This window comes from Thamnophis elegans, chromosome 10 (genome assembly GCF_009769535.1).
Source record: "Thamnophis elegans isolate rThaEle1 chromosome 10, rThaEle1.pri, whole genome shotgun sequence".
Taxonomy (NCBI): domain Eukaryota; kingdom Metazoa; phylum Chordata; class Lepidosauria; order Squamata; family Colubridae; genus Thamnophis; species Thamnophis elegans.
Genome location: NC_045550.1, coordinates 65,677,792 through 65,697,164, shown reverse-complemented (window position 1 = coordinate 65,697,164; position 19,373 = coordinate 65,677,792). Strand labels below are relative to the sequence as shown.

Sequence of the window (19,373 nt, the reverse complement as noted above, 5' to 3'; positions counted from 1 at the left end):
CCCAGGGTCACGTGATACACATTCGGAGGCATGGCAATGGTCATAAAGTGTGAAAAAAATGGTAATAAGTCACTTTTTTCAGTGACATCGTAACTTTGAACGGTCACTAAGTGACTTGTTGTAAGTCGAGGACTACCTGTATGTTACCCTTGCAGGCCAGTTTTAGGATTGTTCTGTTCAAGAGGAGAAATTGCTCTTCTGCATAGGAAGGAATGGGGATGTGTGGTCTCTGAGCTTGGTTGTTTTCTTGCAGATGTTTCATTACCAAACTTGGTAACAACATCAGTGCCAGTGCATGATGATGTTTCCTACTTTGGTAATGAAACGTCTGCAATAGAACAATCCAAGCTTAGAAAGCGTCAAGGACCCCGCAGTCTTTGATTTGAGGATCACGGTAGGGATCAGAATTTCCATCACTACCCAAGGCAGTTGTTGAGGGAGTCATGCATTTTTTCCAATGGTGGTTAACTGAATTGTTGCAACTATTAATTGTTGCATGATTCTAGGAGCTGCAACTGTCAGAAATACAAACCCAGGATTGCCAAGAATTTTGACCATATGACTGTAGGGGGGCTGCAACAGGCGTGAGAAAAATGGTGACAAGTCACTTTTTTCAGCGCCCTGCCTGGTACCGTCGAATGGTCACCGACTGGATGATTGATAGCCAAGGGTGACCTGTTTTGAGGGACTAAGAGAGGATTAGGATTACTTCACTGAAAAATTGTCCACTCTCAACATCTGTCCTTTGTGTGATTTTGGAACAGAAAGATTTGTTATGGAAAAATAAAAATAAAACTTTTCAAAACAAAAAAAAGAAAGATTTGTATACGATATCCGGTAGACTTGACAAGCACGGTGGAAAATATCACTCTCAAAATCAGCCACAGAACTTTTTAGCAATCTGAAAAGTTTGCCCAATGGAAGCAACTTGTAATGACACCTGCTCGCCTTCAGAGAATGTAAGAAATATTCTCTTATATCCATGCTGAGCCAAATCACTTACCGCCTCTTTCTCTTTCTGATGACCCACATCTTCCGGGCGTTCATCCAACTCTCAACAGCACCCTCAAAGGATGCCAGAATTCCTCCGAGAACCTCTACATTTGAAGGTGGCCTCTGGTGCTTTCAGGACCCCCCGTTTCCCCGAAAATAAGATCTTCCCAGATAATAAGCCCAACCGGGCTTTTGAGTGCATGCGCTTAAATAAGTTCTCCCCAAAATATAAGCCCTCCTCGAAAATATTTAAACACATGCGCAGCCGGTCCCCGCCATTTCCTCTGGTTGCTTGCTACACAAACAACACAAGGTGGGGAGGGGGGCCTGGAGGCGGGAAGGATAGGGGGAACATGCCACATGCACCCCACATGCCCTTACCTAACGGCCGCTCCCGCAACCCTAGCCCCCGCGCCCCTTCTGTCATGCAAATGGCCGCTGCAAAAAAGAGCGGCAGGCCCAGTGACACACAACCCAGCAGCAGCCGTAAGGTGACCACGCTTGCCGCCACCTGCAGCTCAAAAATACCACCCCAAAAATAAGGCCAAGCGGTTATTTCGGGGGTCAAAAGAAAATAAAACCCTGTCCTATTATTAAATAGCTTCCTATTACAATACAAGTAGAATATAGGTAGTCCCCGACTTACAACAGTTTGTTTAGTGACTGTTCAAAGTTACAATAGCACTAAAAAAGTGACATGACCGTTTTTCACACTTACAACCATTGCCGCATCTCCATGGTCACGTGATCAAAAGCCGGGCACTGGGCAACTGACTCATATTTATGACGGTTGCAGTGTCCTGTGGTCATGAGATCCCTTTTGGCAACCTTCTGACAAGCCAAGTCACGGAAAAGCCAGGTTCACTTAACTACCGTGTTACCAACTTAACAACTGCAGTGATTTCACTTAACAACTGTGGCAAGGAAGGTCATAAAACAGAGCCAAAAGTCACTTAACCTGTCATTTTGGGCTCAAACGTGGTCGTAATTTGAGGACTACCTGTACTACTAGAGGGCACGATTTGCAACAGGGCATCTTATAAAAACCTTGCTCTGACTTGCCACAACTCATGGGAAGTCTGCTTGGTCCATATTAAAAAGCCAAAATCTCAATTAAAATAAAAACAGACTCTAGAGCAGGGCTCACTAACCTTTCAGACCTCAGGGACCACTCAATTGATAATTTTAAATCTTGCAGACCACTAATATGATCTGCTTAATGACTAGCTGGGTGGGCGTGCCTATGTGGTCATGTGACTGGATGGGCATGGCCAACTTGATGTCCCTCACATCGAGGGGCACTTTGCCAGCCTCTACTCATCACTCCTCGCCTCCCCGCTCGGGTTCCTTAGGGCCCCAAGAGGAAACAGTTGCTGGAGCTGAGCAGCCACCATGAGAAAGAGTTGGCAAAACAACTCAGTTCAAATTGGATCTGACAGAGAAGGAGACTCAGCAGAAGCTCCTCACTGAGGACTATAAGCATAGGCTTTCCAAGCGGAGGGAGCTTGGAAAGGTGGCGCAGTGGTTAAATGCAGCACTGCAGGCTACTTCAGCTGACTGCAGTTCTGCAGTTCGGCTGTTCAAATCTCACCGGCTCAGGGTTGACTCAGCCTTCCATCCTTCCGAGGTGGGTAAAATGAGGACCCGGATTGTTGTTGGTGGCAATATGCTGACTCTGTAAATCGCTTAGAGAGGGCTGAAAGCCCTATGAAGCGGTATATAAGTCTAACTGCTATTGCTAATGCAAGGCGCTTGGAGGCTCAGCAGGATGGTCAGCCAGTTTCAGGCCATGATATAGTCCCATTGGAACGAGGTCCTCCAGCTCTTCGCCACCAGCGGCCCTTCCCTCCAGCCTTCGCCCAAAGCCCCCCACCAGAAGACTGAAGCAGACCCCAAGTCGGAATTTCTGCCCCCCTCTAACCCACACAAAAAGACCCCAAAGGGGGAGACTCTCTGCAGCAACACAAGCGTTCATTGCAAGTATCCGTCCCAGGGGCCCTCCTTTGAGGACCCCTGATTTAGTGCAATATAAAAAATGCAGACCACCAAAATTTTCTCATGGGCCACCAGTGGTCCACAGACCACCAGTTGCTCTGGAGGTTATCACGTCCTATGACAATCCATAAATTACAGCCAAGTGAAGCCTTGTTATCGAACCATTACTGTCCTTTATTCAAGATATTCCACATGATCTTTGCTGTGACGATCAGCTCTGCCAATTCCCATTCAGCACCATCCTTGAGCCCCAGGGAAGAGAAGGCAGGGCATCGCCCAGCATGCACATCTGGCACCGGGCAGGTCTGCGAACAGGGCCCTGGTCAGTTGTCCTCAGCAATGGCCAATCTTAATCCGAATTCTTAATTGTCCCTCTTTCTTCTGAAGTCGTTTTCATTCCACCTTTTTCAACGGTTTCTCCTCCTCCAGGGGAGACATTGTCCCAAGCCAGAGCTGCAGAAGGATGATCCCATGACACACATGGAGAGAAGCTGAGCTGTAAACCGTCGAGGGATATGTGTTCCACGAGAGTTCGACTAAACCTAGGAGAAGCACTCTAGAGGCAAGAGAAAAAAAACCATGATTTAGCTAAAGCACTAAAAAAGGTGACCTACCTGCTAATAGGAAAGGAAGGAGTTTTCCTGTTATTCCCTGTTGCGGTGAAAATCTATCTATATATATATATAAATGGCTGTATTTGTGTGTTTATGTTCCAGCATAACTCCATCCATAACGGATGACTTACTCTCTGGAAACAAATACTGTGGGGGTAAAACACTCCTAAAACCCCTGGGGGTGTGTGTTCTGTTAAAATACAGCCTGTTGTGCCTTAAAATGGCTTCTACTGTACTGCCGTAAAATAGATTCTACTGTGTAGCGCAGTGGAGTTGCCATGGTAACGGCTTCACGGTACTTCACAAGGGGGCTCCCTCTGGTAAGGGGGAAAATCTAACATCAGAAATTATTACGTTTGGTCCGGACATTTTCTCCCTCTAAATAAATCCCCAGGCAATGCTGGATTATCGGCTAGTATGTACATTAAATGCAGGATAGATGGATTTCCGAGACTTCATTGAGTCACCTGGAAATAAAGAGGCTATTTCTGTCACATGCAAGCAAAGGGCCTTCTTTTCCCTCCCATGTTAACCTTACAGGTAGTCCTCCACATTTAGTGACTCATTTAGTGACTGAAGTTACAATAGCACTGAATAATGTGACTTATGGCTGTTTTTCATACTTAAGGCAAGCTTCTTAAACTGGATATCTATGGAGATTGTAAGTCATCCAGGTCATGGTTTGTCCCAAAAGGACTTTTTCAAGAGGCAACAGGATTTTCTTTGCTTTTTTTCCCTCGAAGACATTTCACTTCTCATCCAAGAAGCTTCTGGAAGAACTGAAGAAACTCCCTGGATGAGAAGCGAAACGTCTTCCAAGAAAAAAATGAAGAAAGTCCACTTGCCTCTTGCAAAAAGCACCGTTGGAACTTCTGAAATTGAGTTGTCTCCAGATACTATTTTAAATGGAACAGCCATTTTGTTCCCAATCTGCCTCAGTCAAGTTTTATTATTTTTAAACACTTCTACTTTAGACATCTGGTAAAAATTGCCTTAGTTACTGCAAGGCATTTGATATTAAATTTAAGTTTGTTCGGTGCTATTTTTTCCCTCCTACAAGATTATATTTGATTTGGTTGGCTGGTACTATTTTGAAATATTAGTCATCTCTTCCTCAAATCCCCAAGCTCACAAATTTGAGGTTTTACAGGTAATCCTGAATAATTGGGATTCATAATTTCTATCTCTAAGCAAGGCATTTGTTAAGTGATTCATGCCTAATTTTACAACTTTTTGTTAGTGAAGTAAATCGCTGCAGTCGTTAAGTGAATCATTCGGTTATTAAGTGAATCTCCCCACTTGGTTTTGCTTGTTGGAAGCCGGTTGGGCAGGTTGTAAATAGTGATAATTACATAATTACAGGACACTGCAACTGTCATAAAAACACATTGGTTGCCAAGCGCCCAAATTTTGATCGTGTGTGTGGATGCCGTTGTAAGTGTGAGGACCAGACATACATCACTTTTTTCAGTGCCATAACTTTGGTCACTAAACAAATGGCTGTTGTGGACTGCCTGTATTTCTAATTTGGGCACCAGTTTGATGGGTGTCTGTGTGTTTAACCTTAAATTACCAGTTGGGGAGAAAATTGATCTGTCTTTAGGTAAAATTAAAAAAAAGGGGGGGGATAGCTGAATCTTAAGTACAGGCAGTCCTCGACTTATGATCGTAACTGAGCCCAAAATTTATGTTGCTAAATGAGACATTTGTTAGGTGAGTTTTGCCCCAGTTTGACCCTTCTTGTCATACTTGCTAAGTGAATCACTGAAGATGTTACATTAGAAAGATGGTTGTTAAGTGAATCCAGCCTCCCCACTGACTTGACTTGTCGCAGAAGGGGATCGCATGACCCATCCACTCACCCCCGGACCCTGCAACAGTCATAAATACGAGCCAGTTGCCAAGGGTCTGAATTTTGATCACGGGACCCTGGGGATGCAACAAAGATTGTTTAAGTCTGAAAAACGGGCGCATGTTGCTTTTTTTTCGGCGCTGTTCTAACTTTGAACCATCATTAAACGAACTGTTGTTAAGTCGAGGATTACCTGCACCTCCTTCTCATGGGGGCAGGGAAGCAATTGTTCAGAAATCTCAGTGGCTGGATAACTGCTGATACCCACAGACAGAGGGACAGACAAAACCAGACAAACAGACAAACACACTCACTCCCACTGAAACCAGCAATGCAGCTCGCAACGTCCACCACCCTCCCCACCCAACACACGAGATTCCCAGTATGAAGAGAACAAGCTGGCGTATTTGAAGAGACTCTGAAATATGATAAAAGATCCTTGCCTTCTAGCTTTCCCCACCAGTAGTGAAATTCAATTTTTTTTTCTACCGGTTCTGTGGGTGTGGCTTTGTGGGTGTGGAAGGGGAAGGATACTACAAAATCTCAATTCCCTCTCCACTCCAGGGGAAGGATACTGCAAAATCTGTATTCCCTCCCCATTCCAGGGAAAAGATACTGCAAAATCTGTATTCCCTCCCCACTCCAGGGAAAGGATACTGCAAAATCTGTATTCCCTCCCCACTCCAGGGAAAGGATACTGCAAAATCTCCATTCCCTCCTCACTCCAGGGGAAGGATACAGCAAAATCTCCATTCCCTCCCCACTCCAGAGGAAGGATACTGTAAAATCTCCCTTCCCTCCCCATCTGCATTCCCTCCCCATTCCAGGGGAAGGATACTGCAAATCTCCATTCCCTCCCCACTCCAGGGGAAGGATACTGCAAAATCCTCATTCCCTCCCCACTCCAGGGGAAGGATACTATAAAATCTCCATTCCCACCTCACTCTGGGGCCAGCCAGAGGTGGTATTTGCCAGTTCTCCGAACCACTCAATTTTTCCGCTACTGGTTCTCCAGAACCTGCTGAATTTCATCCCTGCTCCACCACCCCACCTCCCAGGTCCTGGAAGATACCTACTTCAGTAGGTGGGCCAGCTTCTTGGGCGGCGTGCACCAGAGCAGGTAGGGCAGGGTGTGAAAATACCAGACGTAGAACTGGTAATGCAAGGAACGGCTGAAGCAAACGCCAATGAAATTAGAGGTAAAGAGAGGGAAAATGACCTGTGGCTTTCGGTTAAGGAAAGATTGCACAGTGCAAAATTCACACAGGACTATTAACAACATTGCAATGGATGTTGGAACTATGCCAACCTTAGCAACTTTGAGGCTTGTGGACTTCAACTTCCAGGAATTTTCCAGCCAGCACAGCTGGCTGGGGAATTCTGGGAGTTGAAGTCCACAAGTGTCAAAGTTGCTAAGGTTGGACATCCCTGGACCATAACTGAGTAATCAACTCTTCCCTAACATCCACCAAATAAGAAAACTTCACTTTTAGTGAAAGGATATGATTTGCTGAGAGGGGTTCTGGATGGATCTTCCTCTTGGTTGGATCCTTTAACAGGCTCAAGATGCTTTCATCAGATCTGTAGGGGACCAGTAAGAAAAATGGGTTAGTTTCGTGGTGGATTATTTGCCAGGATTAGCCTCATCTATATATGGGATCCTGAGGTGATGCCTGCTTTAGTTCCAGAACTGTTGACTTGATATATGAAGACAAATCCAACACAAGTGCAACAAAAATATATTTCTCTCCCTGAGGGCCTTGGTAGAAAATTTAAAATTACTCCCACCAAAGTAGAAAAGGAAGGACCAGGGATGACATGATAGCAGTGTCCCAATAATGAATGAATGAATCATGCTCCAGAAATTGTAGGTGGTCCATCATGGAGGTGTTTAAGAAGAGATTGGACAGACAGCCTGTTCTGACCTAGGCTTCCCCCAAAAGCACGAGGCAGAGTCCTGGTCCCAACCAAACCCCTTTTATTAAACGAATGTGAATTCCTCTCATTCACATTCAGCAAAGGCCTGGCAAACAGTCTTTCAAAGGATTATTTATGGCCACAGATCTTATCTAACTTGGAAGGCTGCCATGTAAATATTTTCCAAATGAGGTGCTGTGTAAGGAAAGACCGGGCACAGAGTCTCTGATGTTCACGGACAGATCTTCACATTCCTGAAATGAATCTAACGATCGAATGGATTGTTTCCTGCAAAAGCCCACTCCCCTTTTGCTCTTCTCTTATTTCCTATGAGAGGGGCCATTCACCATCCACCTGTGACTTTACTCCCGAGTTGGACCTTGTTCCTTAGCAGTTCCCTTCTCCTGCGCATGCGCACATTGGGAACAGGCTCAGTTGTTTTTTTGCCACACTGATGTCCGACTCCAAAGCCGACTGATAACTGTCGGATGGCCCCCTCTCTGCCTCCGATGCAGAGCCCTCATCAGAGCCTTCCCCAGACTCCAGGACTGGCCCATCTTCCTCCCCAACCTCCTCACTGTCTGATTCTAATCCTTTTGACAGTGTACGATGATGCTTTCCATTCACTCATGTACCATTCTCAGTGGCAGAAATGTTTAATAATTTATCACCATAGCAATAATAAATCGGAAAAACAATTAGAAGTACAGAGGTGGCCTTAAAATAAACTTGGAACATTATCTCTTTATCATCACAACACAGCCATGTCTGGAACAGTGTGCTTGAGAAGGGGGCTGGACTAGAAGACCTCCAAGGTCCCTCCCAACTCTGTTATTCTCTTAAAGCCTGAGGGAATCCCAAGATCCTCCCCCACGAGCTGCCCCTTCTCACCTGTGCCACCTGTTTAATGCAAAGAAAGCCAGGGCTGTGAAGTGGAGGACCAAGAGTGCCAGGTGAAAAGCCCGGTGTTGGAAAACTTCTTCGGGCAAGAACCTCCAATTTACGGTCCACTTGAAGAGGAACTGACGACCCAAATCAAAGGAACGGGACAGGTACCCCACGGGATTCTCCATCAGGAAGGGCAAAGCCAGGATCACCTGCAAGAGACACACAAGCTCCCAATGTTTATGGAGATCCTCGGTCATCCAGGTTTTCTTGCTCTACTATTAGACAATCTCTAATAAAGTTGGTTGCTCAAATACAATCTTGAAGGAGGAAGTGGGGGAAAGAGAGAGGGAAAAATGAGAGAGGTTTGATTTGATTTTTGATTTGATTTGATTTGTCTTGTATGCCGCCCACTCCCGAAGGACTCTGGGCGGCTCACAATAGACAAGGGAAAGGGGGAAAACTAGACAAAGACAACACTTTAAAAACAAAACCACAACATTCAGAGAGAGAGAGAGAGAGAGAGGAAGGGGAGGAAGGAAGGAAGGGGGAAAGAAAGAGAAGGAAGGTAGGAAGGAAAGAAGGAAAAAGATAGAGGAAGGGGAAGAAGGAAGGAAGGAAGGGAAAAAGGGAAGGAAGGAAGGAAAAAAGAAAAGAGGAAGGAGAGGATGGAAGAAAAGAAGGGAAAAAAGAAAAGAGGAAGGGGAGGAAGGAAGGAAGGGAAAAAAGAAAGAAGGAAGGGAATTTTGTTTTAGCATAATTATCAAATCAACTGACCCAGACAAACGCTTTCCACATGAACTGAAATCCTGAAGCCTTTCCGTATCAAAGGAATGGTGTAGGGTGCCGTTGTGAGATAAAGGCCCCGGTATGGCACCATTTGCACACGCAGGCCATTTATGGAGTCAGGCCATCGTTTTTTTCCTCTTAGGCAGCCCTTCCTGGCCTCACCACCAAATCTTGGCACAAAAAACGCAGGTGCTCTGGCCCTGAGCACCGGCCTCTCCTCCACTTACCTGAAGGACTGCACAGATGGTCAGCTTTGGGATGGCCCCTCGCAGGCCAAAGCGCCGGAGGAGAAGGAAGAGAAGGCCCGGCGCAAAGAGGAGGATGTTCATTTTGACAGACACAGCCAGGCTGAAAGGCGAAAAGCAGGAGGGGGGGGGGGTTAGGTGGGTGTGGTCCCCACTAGCTCCATTCACATCCAAAGCAGCTCTGTAGCCTACATTTGTGCTTAAGAGCTGAGGTGGCGCAGTGGTTAGAGGGCAGTACTGCAGGCTACTTCTGCTGCCTGCCGGCTGCCTGCAATTTGGCACTTTGAATCTCACCAGGCTCAAGGTTGACTCAGCCTTCCATCTTTCCAAGGTGGGTAAAATGAGGACCTAGATTGTTGGGGGCAAATATGCTGACTCTGTAAATCGCTTAGAGAGGGCTGTAAAGCACTGTGAAGCGGTATTTAAGTCTAAGCGCTATTGCTAACTGCTATTAACCACCACCCAAGCAACAACCAGAGTCAATCTCTGCTCCTCCCTGTTGGCTTATATTTCATCAAATAAAATCATCATAAGCCATATCAGTTCTGGCTTGGCGTTATATGAACTCAGCCTAAATCGCGAACAGAATACAGGGGGGGGGGGGGGGAGGAACTGAGCCTGAGGCAAGAGATATACGTTGCTCAGGAAGCAACAAAGTTGAATTTTTGCCAAAAATCAAAATGTTTGGCCCAAAAAAAAGTGTTGTAAAGCAGTCCTAAGGCCAGTACCCATCTCCTTTGGTTTTCACGTTTCGATTTGTAATGCTGAACGTTTAAAATGCTTTGGTGCTTTTAGGATGTTGTAAGTCGTCCTGAATCACTTGAGTCAGACGAGCAGCATATATACGTATTTAATAAACCCTAGGATGTTGAACAACTGAAGGGAAGGCAGCCAATGAAAGGCCTCTGAGGGTTACCACCCATCTCCAGCTGAGGAATTCTGGGAATTGAAGTCCACAAGCCTTAAAATTGCCAAGGTGGGAAATCTCTGCTCTAGCCCAAAAGGGGGAAGCTTTTTCACCGTGAGCAACTGATGAAAAACAGAGGATCTGACTGACGAGGGATGTGTTGTGGCTCACCAGCGCCCAGTGGAGCTGGCAGCAGATTCGGACAGTGAGGAGGTTGGGGAGGAACCTGGGCCAGTCCTGGAGTCTGGGGAAGGCTCTGATGAGGGCTCTGTGTTGGAGGCAGAGAGAGGGCCAGAGTCGTATGCCAGCTATCAGATGCCTTCAGAGTCAGACATCAGTGAGACAGAAGAACAGCTGGAGCCTGTTCCCAGTGTGTGCATGCGCAGAGTTGCCAGACAAAGGGAAGAGCTAAAGAACAGAGGTCGACTTAGGAGGAAGGCCACAGGTGGACGATGAATGGCCCCTCCCAGAGGAAATAAAAGAGGAGCGAAAGGGGAGTGGAGTTTGCAGGAGTCAATTAGTTCGCTTAATTGGTTTGTGATTCTCTGAGATTCCTTGCCATGTTTTGCAGATATTGGCAGCTCTCCAAGCCAGATAAGGTCTGTGACTGTAAATCCTCCCTTGAAAGACTTTGCTGGATGTGAAGGAGAAGAAGAAAAGGGGCTTTTGTCGGGACCAGGAGTTTGTTTCATGCTCTTGGGAAGCCTCGGTCAGAACAGAAAGGAAGAGGTTCGGGAAGAAGGCCAAAGGCCCTTCGGCCAGCGGATGAATCTCAGCCTCCCAAGTTTGAGGTGGGCCAGGTCACCCAAGAGATGCCCTTTCAAGATGCTGCTTTGCCCACCCACCCACCCACCCCCAAAGGGAGAGCTCACCTGAAGCAGAAGCAGCCCCAGGACCAGCGATCCTCCAGGAAGAGATTGACAGCCAGGAAAAGGATTGCCATGGCCACCGGGTCATTGAAGAGGCGCAAGACGAAAATGGAGTGGATGCGGTAGGAGGCACAGCACATGAAGAAGAACACATAGGGGGGCACCTGGGGAAGACGGGGCAGTGAGGAGTCAGGCCCACCCACCACTAAGACAGCTGAGACAGAGATCAGAGTGAGCAATACAGCTAGTCCTTGACTTACAACAGCTTGTTTAGTGACTGTTCGAGTTACAACAGCACAGAAAATTGTGAGTTGTGACCGTTTTTCACACTTAAAGACTGCCACTGCAACATCCCCATGGTCCCGTGATCAAAATTCAGATTGTTTGGCAATTGGCTCGTATTTTGGGCTCAACTGTGGTCTGTATTCCCAACTGATTCGCTTAATGGAACACCCCCATTTCTTGTCCGTGCAGAAGGCCTCATTTCTTTCAACTCCCATAAGAGCCCCCGTGGGCTCTTCTTTGACAAGGCTGTGGAACTGGTCATGGCAGGTGGCAGCACTTCCCTAAATCGGGCTGCTCTTTAAATACCGTATTTTTCAGAGTATAAGATGCACCGGAGTATAAGACGCACCAAAGTTTTGAAGAAGGAGATTTTTTTAAAAAGTTTTTGCACCGTGGGAACCTCCCAAAAACGGCCCGTTTTTCGCAAAAACCGCCCTGTTTTTTTTTTTCCTTCAAAAAAAGGGCATGAATAAACCTTAGGGGGCGTGCAGAGTGCTCCTGGGGAGTGGGGTGGGCCAAAAATGAGCAAAAAACAGCCCATTTTTCACAAAAACAGCCCCGTTTTTTGTAAAAAAAAAAAAGGGGGGGTATGGATAGCCTTTAGGAAGCTTATAGAGTGCTGCTGGGGGCCTGCTTTTCACTCATTTCTGCCCTCCCCAGCCCCCGGGAGCTCTCTGAAAGCCTCCTAAAAGCTATGCACGGCCATTTTGGTGAAGTGGGGGGGGAGGAAAAAAATGCTGTATTCAGTGTATAAGATGCACCCGGATTTTCAGTCTCTTTTTTTGAGGGAAAAAGGTGAGTCTTATACTCCGAAAAACATGGTAACTAAACAGGGTGGGTTCTAATTACTGGATGGAAGGCCACTGGGAAATCACACAGCTGTAGCTTAAGACTTGGAATCTAAAAAGAAACAATCCCTCTTATGTAGCCCCATCACATAAAGGCAGGTGCCCCTCCATTCACCAGGAGGCAAAATCAACACAAGGAGACTCGACCTTGACTTGACCAGGCGTAGCAGCTTTTCTTTTGGGTCCAATGCAGGGATTTATGTATAACCCTTCAGCACAAAAGCAGGGAGGCCTGAAAATTCAGGGAGGGGGAAATTCACACCAATTTCACAGTGTCACAGGTAGTTCTCAATTTACGACTGTGAGCGATTATAAAATGGATCATTGCATGACGGACCTGATTTTAAAGAATGATGGTCATTAAGCCAACCATCCTCATCCTTAAGTGAGAGCACTGCCCCGGGGGGGAGGAGGGGCTTGTTTCTGCCAAAAGTTAAACACCGTCAGCAGAAAAGGATCCCTGTATTACTTTGGGGCAGCAAATATTTCTTTCTGCCTTCACTTGCTCTGTGCACTGTACACCAGAAACTCCATAAAAGGAATAATGTGTGACTTGAGCAATGGCATTTCCTAGAGTTCTCCCTCCCTGCAAGGGACCTGCTCCCATTAATCCTTTGCCTTTAGGCCCTACACAGTACGGTCTTCCTGGGGTTGGGATGGACCCGCAACAGGAAAAAAGATCCTCCTTAATGCTTCCAGAAATCCCATTACGGCCCCAAACCTTATTGGTGCGGCTGTAGATGCAGAAAACGAGCAGCAGGGTGGCCAGGTACAGGGTGGCAAAGAAGTACTGTGCCAGGCGGATGTTGGTGCCTCGGTCGGTGGCATAATACAGACCCATGAAGATGTAAACAAAGCCAGCAGGATACCTGCAGTGGGGGAGAGAGAAAGGGGGAGGGGTTTTTTAAAGAAGCAGGAAAGAGAAACTTCCTTGGTGTCACGTCTGCCTTTGTAAAAGTTTCAGCCTGCTTTGCTGGCATCCTGCCATAAATTGCGGGGGGGTGGGTGGAGGAGAATGTAGGGGGAAGCAAAGGTGCCAATCTGGAGCAGACTAATGCATCCAAGGACATGAACGTGAGAACGCAATGCAAAACTACAGCAAAGAGGTGCCAAATTTTAAAGGGGTTACCACCACACTAAATTCGAATATTATTGGACACTCACAAACTGGTCAAGAAGGGAAGGCGTGGGAATTGGGGAAAAGGCAGGTTTTGAGCAGGAATATTCAGATCCAGCTTTGCTTATGCTGTACCCCCTTTGGTAAAGTGGGTTACATCTTATGCTACGGATGGAGTCAAGGGTCTTTCTTTTCTAAATGCTCAAATGGGACAAGCCTGACACTTAGTGTGTCCTGGCTCATTTTTCCAAGGACAGGACTCCCTCCCTCGCTCCTGACTCACAATACCTATCTGGCATCTAACTTGGTTATTTGACTGGCTATCAGCCTGCCAATTCAATCCTGTGGGGTTCCTTTGATTAAACAATGTCGTATATTGAGACCCCCAAAATGCACTTTCTCTACAGCAGCACCTGCTCTCTGGAACGAGCTTCCCCCAACATCTAGGCGGCCCCCGCTTGACTTGGCTTGTCAGAAGGTTGCAAAAGGTGATCACATGACCCCGGGACCATGCAATTTTCATAAATATGAGTCAGTTGCCAAGTGTCTGAATTTTGATCACATGACCACGAGGATGCTACGACAATTAAAAGTGTGAAAAATGGCCACGAGTCATTTTTGCTCTCCCTACATTCCCCTTTTCCCCCCTCCCGCAATTTTTTTTTCAGCACCGCTGTAACTTTGAATAGTCACTAAATGAATGATTGCTAAATCGAGGACTACCTGCAATGTAATTTGATTGTTGTGAGCTATCCATAATCATGGCTGCCATACAAGTTTGATAAATTATGTTGTTGTTGGTGGTAATGATGATGATGATGGATCCACAAGACTCTCAGTAAGGTTGGAAGATTATAGGTACTCACACAAGGGGTCCCGTGTCCCCCTTTAGTTGGGTGTAATCCAGGGTCCCGTTCACAACGCCCTCCACTTCATCCATGTAAGCTTTCCAGTCGATCTCGGTATCTGTGGGGAAAGTGCACAGACGTTCATCAGTTCAGCTGCCTTAACAAGGTCTGAGGGTCTCCAAGAACTCTAAAGGAAATGGGCGGTTAAGAAATAGGAAATATAAATAAATAAAATACCATATTTTTCGGAGTATAAGATGCACCTTCCCCTTCCCCAAGAGCGTGGGAATGTTGGTGCGTCTTATACACTGAATACAGCCATTTTTGGGCTCCTGAAGCCCTGCCCTTGCATCTCATTTTTGCGGGGGGAAAAAAGGCATTTTTGCCTTCCCCCAGCCCCCAGCAGCACTCTGCAGGCTTCAGCAGGACTGGACGAAAGCAAAAATGCCTCCATTTTTGTGAAAAACAGCCCGTTTTCCACTAAAACGGGGCGTTTTTGCCTTCCCCCAGCTCTGCTGAAGCCTGCACTGAGGGCCAGGGAGGACAAAAACTTTATTTTCTTACTTACCTCTTTGAAATCTTGGTGTGTCTTGTACACCGGTGTGTCTTATAGTCCAAAAAATACAGTAGCCTGAAAGACCTGTTCCTTTTGATTTCACCCTCCCAGAGCCAAGTTCAGGTAATCAAAATGCGCCCAGTGTCTGCCAGTTTTCTCCTGCTAAAATACATAATTCTGCTTTGGACTAGTTTTCAGTAGCCAAAAAGACAGGTGATGGGTTTTTATTTATTTTGCATTTTTCTCTTTAGCTTTTTAGCAAAAGTCATTGTTGCTGGTGTTGAATGCAAAACTAACATTTCCCAAACAAATTGACAAACTGCAATTGTGATGATACAATGTAGCATGCATTTGTGTTCAATGTATGATGCAGTTCTCTGGAGGGGTAGAATATAAAATACTTCAACCCAGGCATACCTTGGCACTGAAAGACTCTTTCTGATCTTACGGGAAGGATTTTGAGGTCTTACTGGAAACATTTCAACCTCAAAAAGGACTATTCCAATTTTTGCTTGGCCCTTGGAAAAGCTAAATTCAAGGCCAGAATTTCTATGTATCATTTTTAGAAACTAGCAGAAAGTTAGTAGTTGAATAGGAATAGGAGTGGAACAGTGTTTTTCAATGTTGGCAAATTTTAAAGTGTATGGACTTGAATTCCTAGAATTCAGCTGCCAATCTGCTGGCCAGGGAATTCTGAGAACTGAAGTCCACACATCTTAAAAGTTGGCAACATTGAAAAACACTGGTGTATGCAATGCTGAGATAGGTAAAGGTAAAGGTTCCCCTTGGAAATATGTGCTAGTCGTTCCTGACACTAGGAGGCGGTGCTCATCTCCATTTCAAAGCCGAAGAGCCAGCGCCGTCCGAAGACGTCTCCGTGATCATGTGGCTGGCATGACGAAACGCCGAAGGTGCACGGATTGCTGTTCCCTTCCCACCAAAGGTGGTTCCGATTTTTCTACTTGCATTTTTACATGCTTTCAAACTGCTAGATTGGCAGAAGCTGGGGCAAGTATTGGGAGCTCACCCCGTTACACGGCGCTAGGGATTCAAATCGCCGAACTGCCGACCTTTCTGATCGACAAGCTCGGCATCTTAGCCACTGAGCCACCTATTAATGCTGAGATACTGATTAAATTGACCGAAAATTTAAGTTTGCATGGTCTCTGTATGCACAATGCAAATGAAACAACCAAAATGTTAAAAAGTTATGATATTTATGTAGTTACTTACCAAGCACATCTCCATTATATTAATCAAAATATCTTTACAATTCCCAAGGCATAACCCTAATATTTGGAAATGGAAAGTTGAAAAATTTGACACGCCCTCAGCGCAGTGCTCACAAAACTAGTTTCATGATTTTTCGTGAATTCGCATTTCCTTTGACAACAGAATGATGCCAGTTATGTTCACCAACACACCTAGCCAGGTTATTGGATTAACGCATTTTCAGCACTGATCCGATATGGTAAACTAATAAAAGAAACTCGGTTCGCACACACTTGCTATGTTATAAAAATGTCTAATGTGAATATTAAGTTTAGTCTATGTACAAAAGCCACAAGGGTGGGAAAAGACCACAGAGGTTGTCAAATGTGCGTGCATGCACACACAGATGCACTTCCTCAGTGTGATTTAATCTAAATTAAATCAACCTGGACTGATGGCAGTCCAAGCTGCTCACTGAAGAGTAACCCCCTGCCTTCTTTGGAAATAGGTTCACCGTCCAACTTTTCTTACTGCCACAGACTTTCCCCCTCTATATTCAAGTAGCTAACTTCAACAGCTTGTGCGAATGCCCCAAAGACAGGTGGTCTTGGGGGGGAGGGGGAACCCTCTGAAAAACTGGTTTCAAGATATGTTAACATCTGAATGTCCCTTTTTCCTCCCAGGGTGTTCTTCACACAGCCTGCAATCCTAGATAAAGAGATCCAACTTACTTACAAGATTTGGTTTCCAGCCATTTAGTTTTAATAGAAAAAGAATCCAAGCACAATGCCGGATTAAAATTGTGATTTTCTTCAAAATTACAGGCAGGGAAAAAGGACGTATTTCTTGCAATCTTATTAGCAATAATTTTGGCATTAAATTAAATTAATTTAATTGAACCATTCACTAAGGCTGCATTACTATTATTATTAGTCTTCTCATCATTCCTATCACCTGTAACTTTGTTGCTTGTATTATTACAATTTATATTGATTTATTTTGATATGGTTTCCTGATTGCTTATTTGTACCCCAAGACTATCATTAAGTGCTGTATCTTGTGATTCTTGATGAATGTATGTTGTCTTTTTATGTCACATTGAGAGCCTATGCACCACAGACAAATTCCTTGTGTGTCCAATCACACTTAGCCAATGAAAGAATTCTAATTCTAATTTATTCTATTCTATATTTAAATAATAATAGTATTCGTAGTTGTAGTAATAATAATAATAGGCATTTAATCTCATTGTACCATGTGTAAACGAAACAATACACCATGGAATGCCGGGATTGTCACGCTCTCACAGGGGATAAGGGCACAGCAGTTTAGACCAGCGTTTGTCAACTTTAGCAACTTTTAAGATGCATGGACTGCAACTCCCAGAATCCCCCAGCCGACACAGCTGGCTGGGGGATCCTGGGTGTTGTAGTCCATACATCTTAAAGTTGCCAAACACTGATTTAGACTAATGGGCCAGCCCAAAATACCCCCTGCACGGCTCCAATTCCATTCTGGGCACCCCCTTGCCTACCTACCCCCGCCCTCCAAGGTTCTAGTCCTCAAGGTTTATCAACGCACCCAAATAAACCCACCCACCCACCTCGCGGTGCAGACCCCCACCTTCATTCGCCCGCCCCTTCCCTTCCTCCCCCTCCCAACGGGCTTGCCCAAAAGACCCTTATTGCCGAGCCTGCGCGGATGATGGGGGCTGGAATCCAACCCCTTTGGGGATGCCCAAGGAGGGGCAGCCACCCACCACCACCACCACCACCACCGGCGACTCACATGCCACCCTCTGGATGACCCAGAGGTTGACCCCCACTTCGGCCAAGCAGAGGCAGGCGGCCACCAGCGGGGTGAAACGAGGCTCGAAGAGCACCAGGTGCTTCTCCTGCCAGGCCCGGCGTAAAGCCCGGAGCAGGACCGGGGAGCCGGGCCCCGCCGCCGCCACCCCCTTCCTCCGCGGCCCAGGCGCCGGCGCCATAGCCCCGTTCAGATACGTTGGTGCCGCCGCCAAAGCTCTCCCCCGACTGGCCTCGGCCAGCGTCGCCAGTTCCGGCCGCGGCAGGGTCCCACCCCCCCCCCCCGTCCCGCCCTCGACGGCAGTTCAGAAGCGGCTTTCCCGGTGGTCTCCCGTCCAGCTGCAGGACAAACAGAGCCAGCTCAGCACCTACCCCTGTCTAAGCGGGGCGTTGGTGAAAGTTTGCTCCTGGTTTTCTTCGCATTCTTTGCAAAGAAAACTTTGGGGCAAACTTTCACCAACACCAGGCCAGGCAACAGGCAGAATAGAATAACTTGGAAAGGGACTTTGGAGGTCTTCTAGTCCACCCCCCCCCCCCGCTCTATACTGGAGACTTTATATTATTCCATACAGATAGTTGTCCAGTCTCTTCTTGAAAACCTCCAGTGATGGAGAGGACCCCCAACTTCTGAATGCAAGCCATTTCGCTGGTTAATTGATTTCATTGTCAACAAATTTCTCCTTAATTCTACATTCAAGATAGTTTTTTTCTTCTGAAGACGTTTCTCTTCTCCTCCAAGAAGCTTCTTCACCTCTGACAGGACAATGGGGAATGGAAGGATTTATGGTCACAAACCGGCTGTCTGCAAAGAATATAAATCCTTCTGATGAAAGAAATGCCCTTCTGGGTTCGGCTCCCAAGTGGGGGAAAAAGACACTGGAGACATGGAGGCTGCTTGGAAAGATGGTTTAATGGCGCTTGTATTCTGATTGGTTGTCAGACTCTCATGGACCCATGCAAGGGCAACTCTCTAGGCTGCGCTTTGAGTCCAGGTTTGGTTGAGTTCTCAGATGCCATGTGGCGAGTTGGGTAAAGGGCCAATATTATCATGCCTTAATCCCATGCCCCTGGAGCTGAAGGGGAGAACTCTTTATTATGTAAAGTGGACTAGCTTGGCCTTCTTAATGGCCCATTGACAAAGTGGGGAAGGGCAGGAAGCTACAGGGAGCTATTCTGTCTTTTAAAACATGTTTCTTCCTTTTCACATCCAGAGAAATATTCTGCCTTTTCAATATTTCCTAGGATATTTCATTTTTCTGGGAGAGGGCTGGGTGATAACTTCCTACACTTCCATTCCCCACTATCCTGTCAGAGCTGAAGAAGCTTCTTGGAGGAGAAGCGAAGCAAAAGAAAAAACAAACAAGGAAGTCCAGTTGCCTCCTGAAAAAGCACCTTTGGGACAAGCATGACCTGGATGGCTGAGAATCTCTACAGAATTTAAACAAAGTGGATGTTAAGTGAATCCCATCCAATTTAGGACTTTTTTTGCCATGGTTCAGTTAAGATGTTAAGCTAACCATGCGGTCGTTAAGCGAATCTAACTTCACGCATTGACTTTGCTAGATAGAGGCTGGTAGGGAAGGTCGCCATTGGTGTTCACAGGATTCCTGGATGCTGCAACTGCGATAAACACGTG

The 19,373-nt window shown here is 46.2% G+C and overlaps 1 protein-coding gene across 1 annotated transcript; it reads right to left on the bottom strand.

Moving 5' to 3' along the window:
• Window positions 1–3,141: 3,141 nt before the first annotated feature.
• On the bottom strand, window positions 3,142–17,941 carry ALG3 (ALG3 alpha-1,3- mannosyltransferase). The gene is made up of 9 exons (XM_032225764.1): window positions 17,721–17,941; window positions 14,183–14,282; window positions 12,921–13,068; window positions 11,070–11,230; window positions 9,273–9,393; window positions 8,263–8,468; window positions 6,959–7,035; window positions 6,531–6,675; window positions 3,142–3,544 (listed from the first exon to the last, which is right to left on the bottom strand). Exons 1-9 carry the CDS (start codon window positions 17,917–17,919, stop codon window positions 3,382–3,384), a joined length of 1,320 nt encoding a protein of 439 aa, XP_032081655.1. The 5' UTR covers window positions 17,920–17,941; the 3' UTR covers window positions 3,142–3,381.
• Between the last annotated feature and the right edge of the window lie 1,432 nt (window positions 17,942–19,373).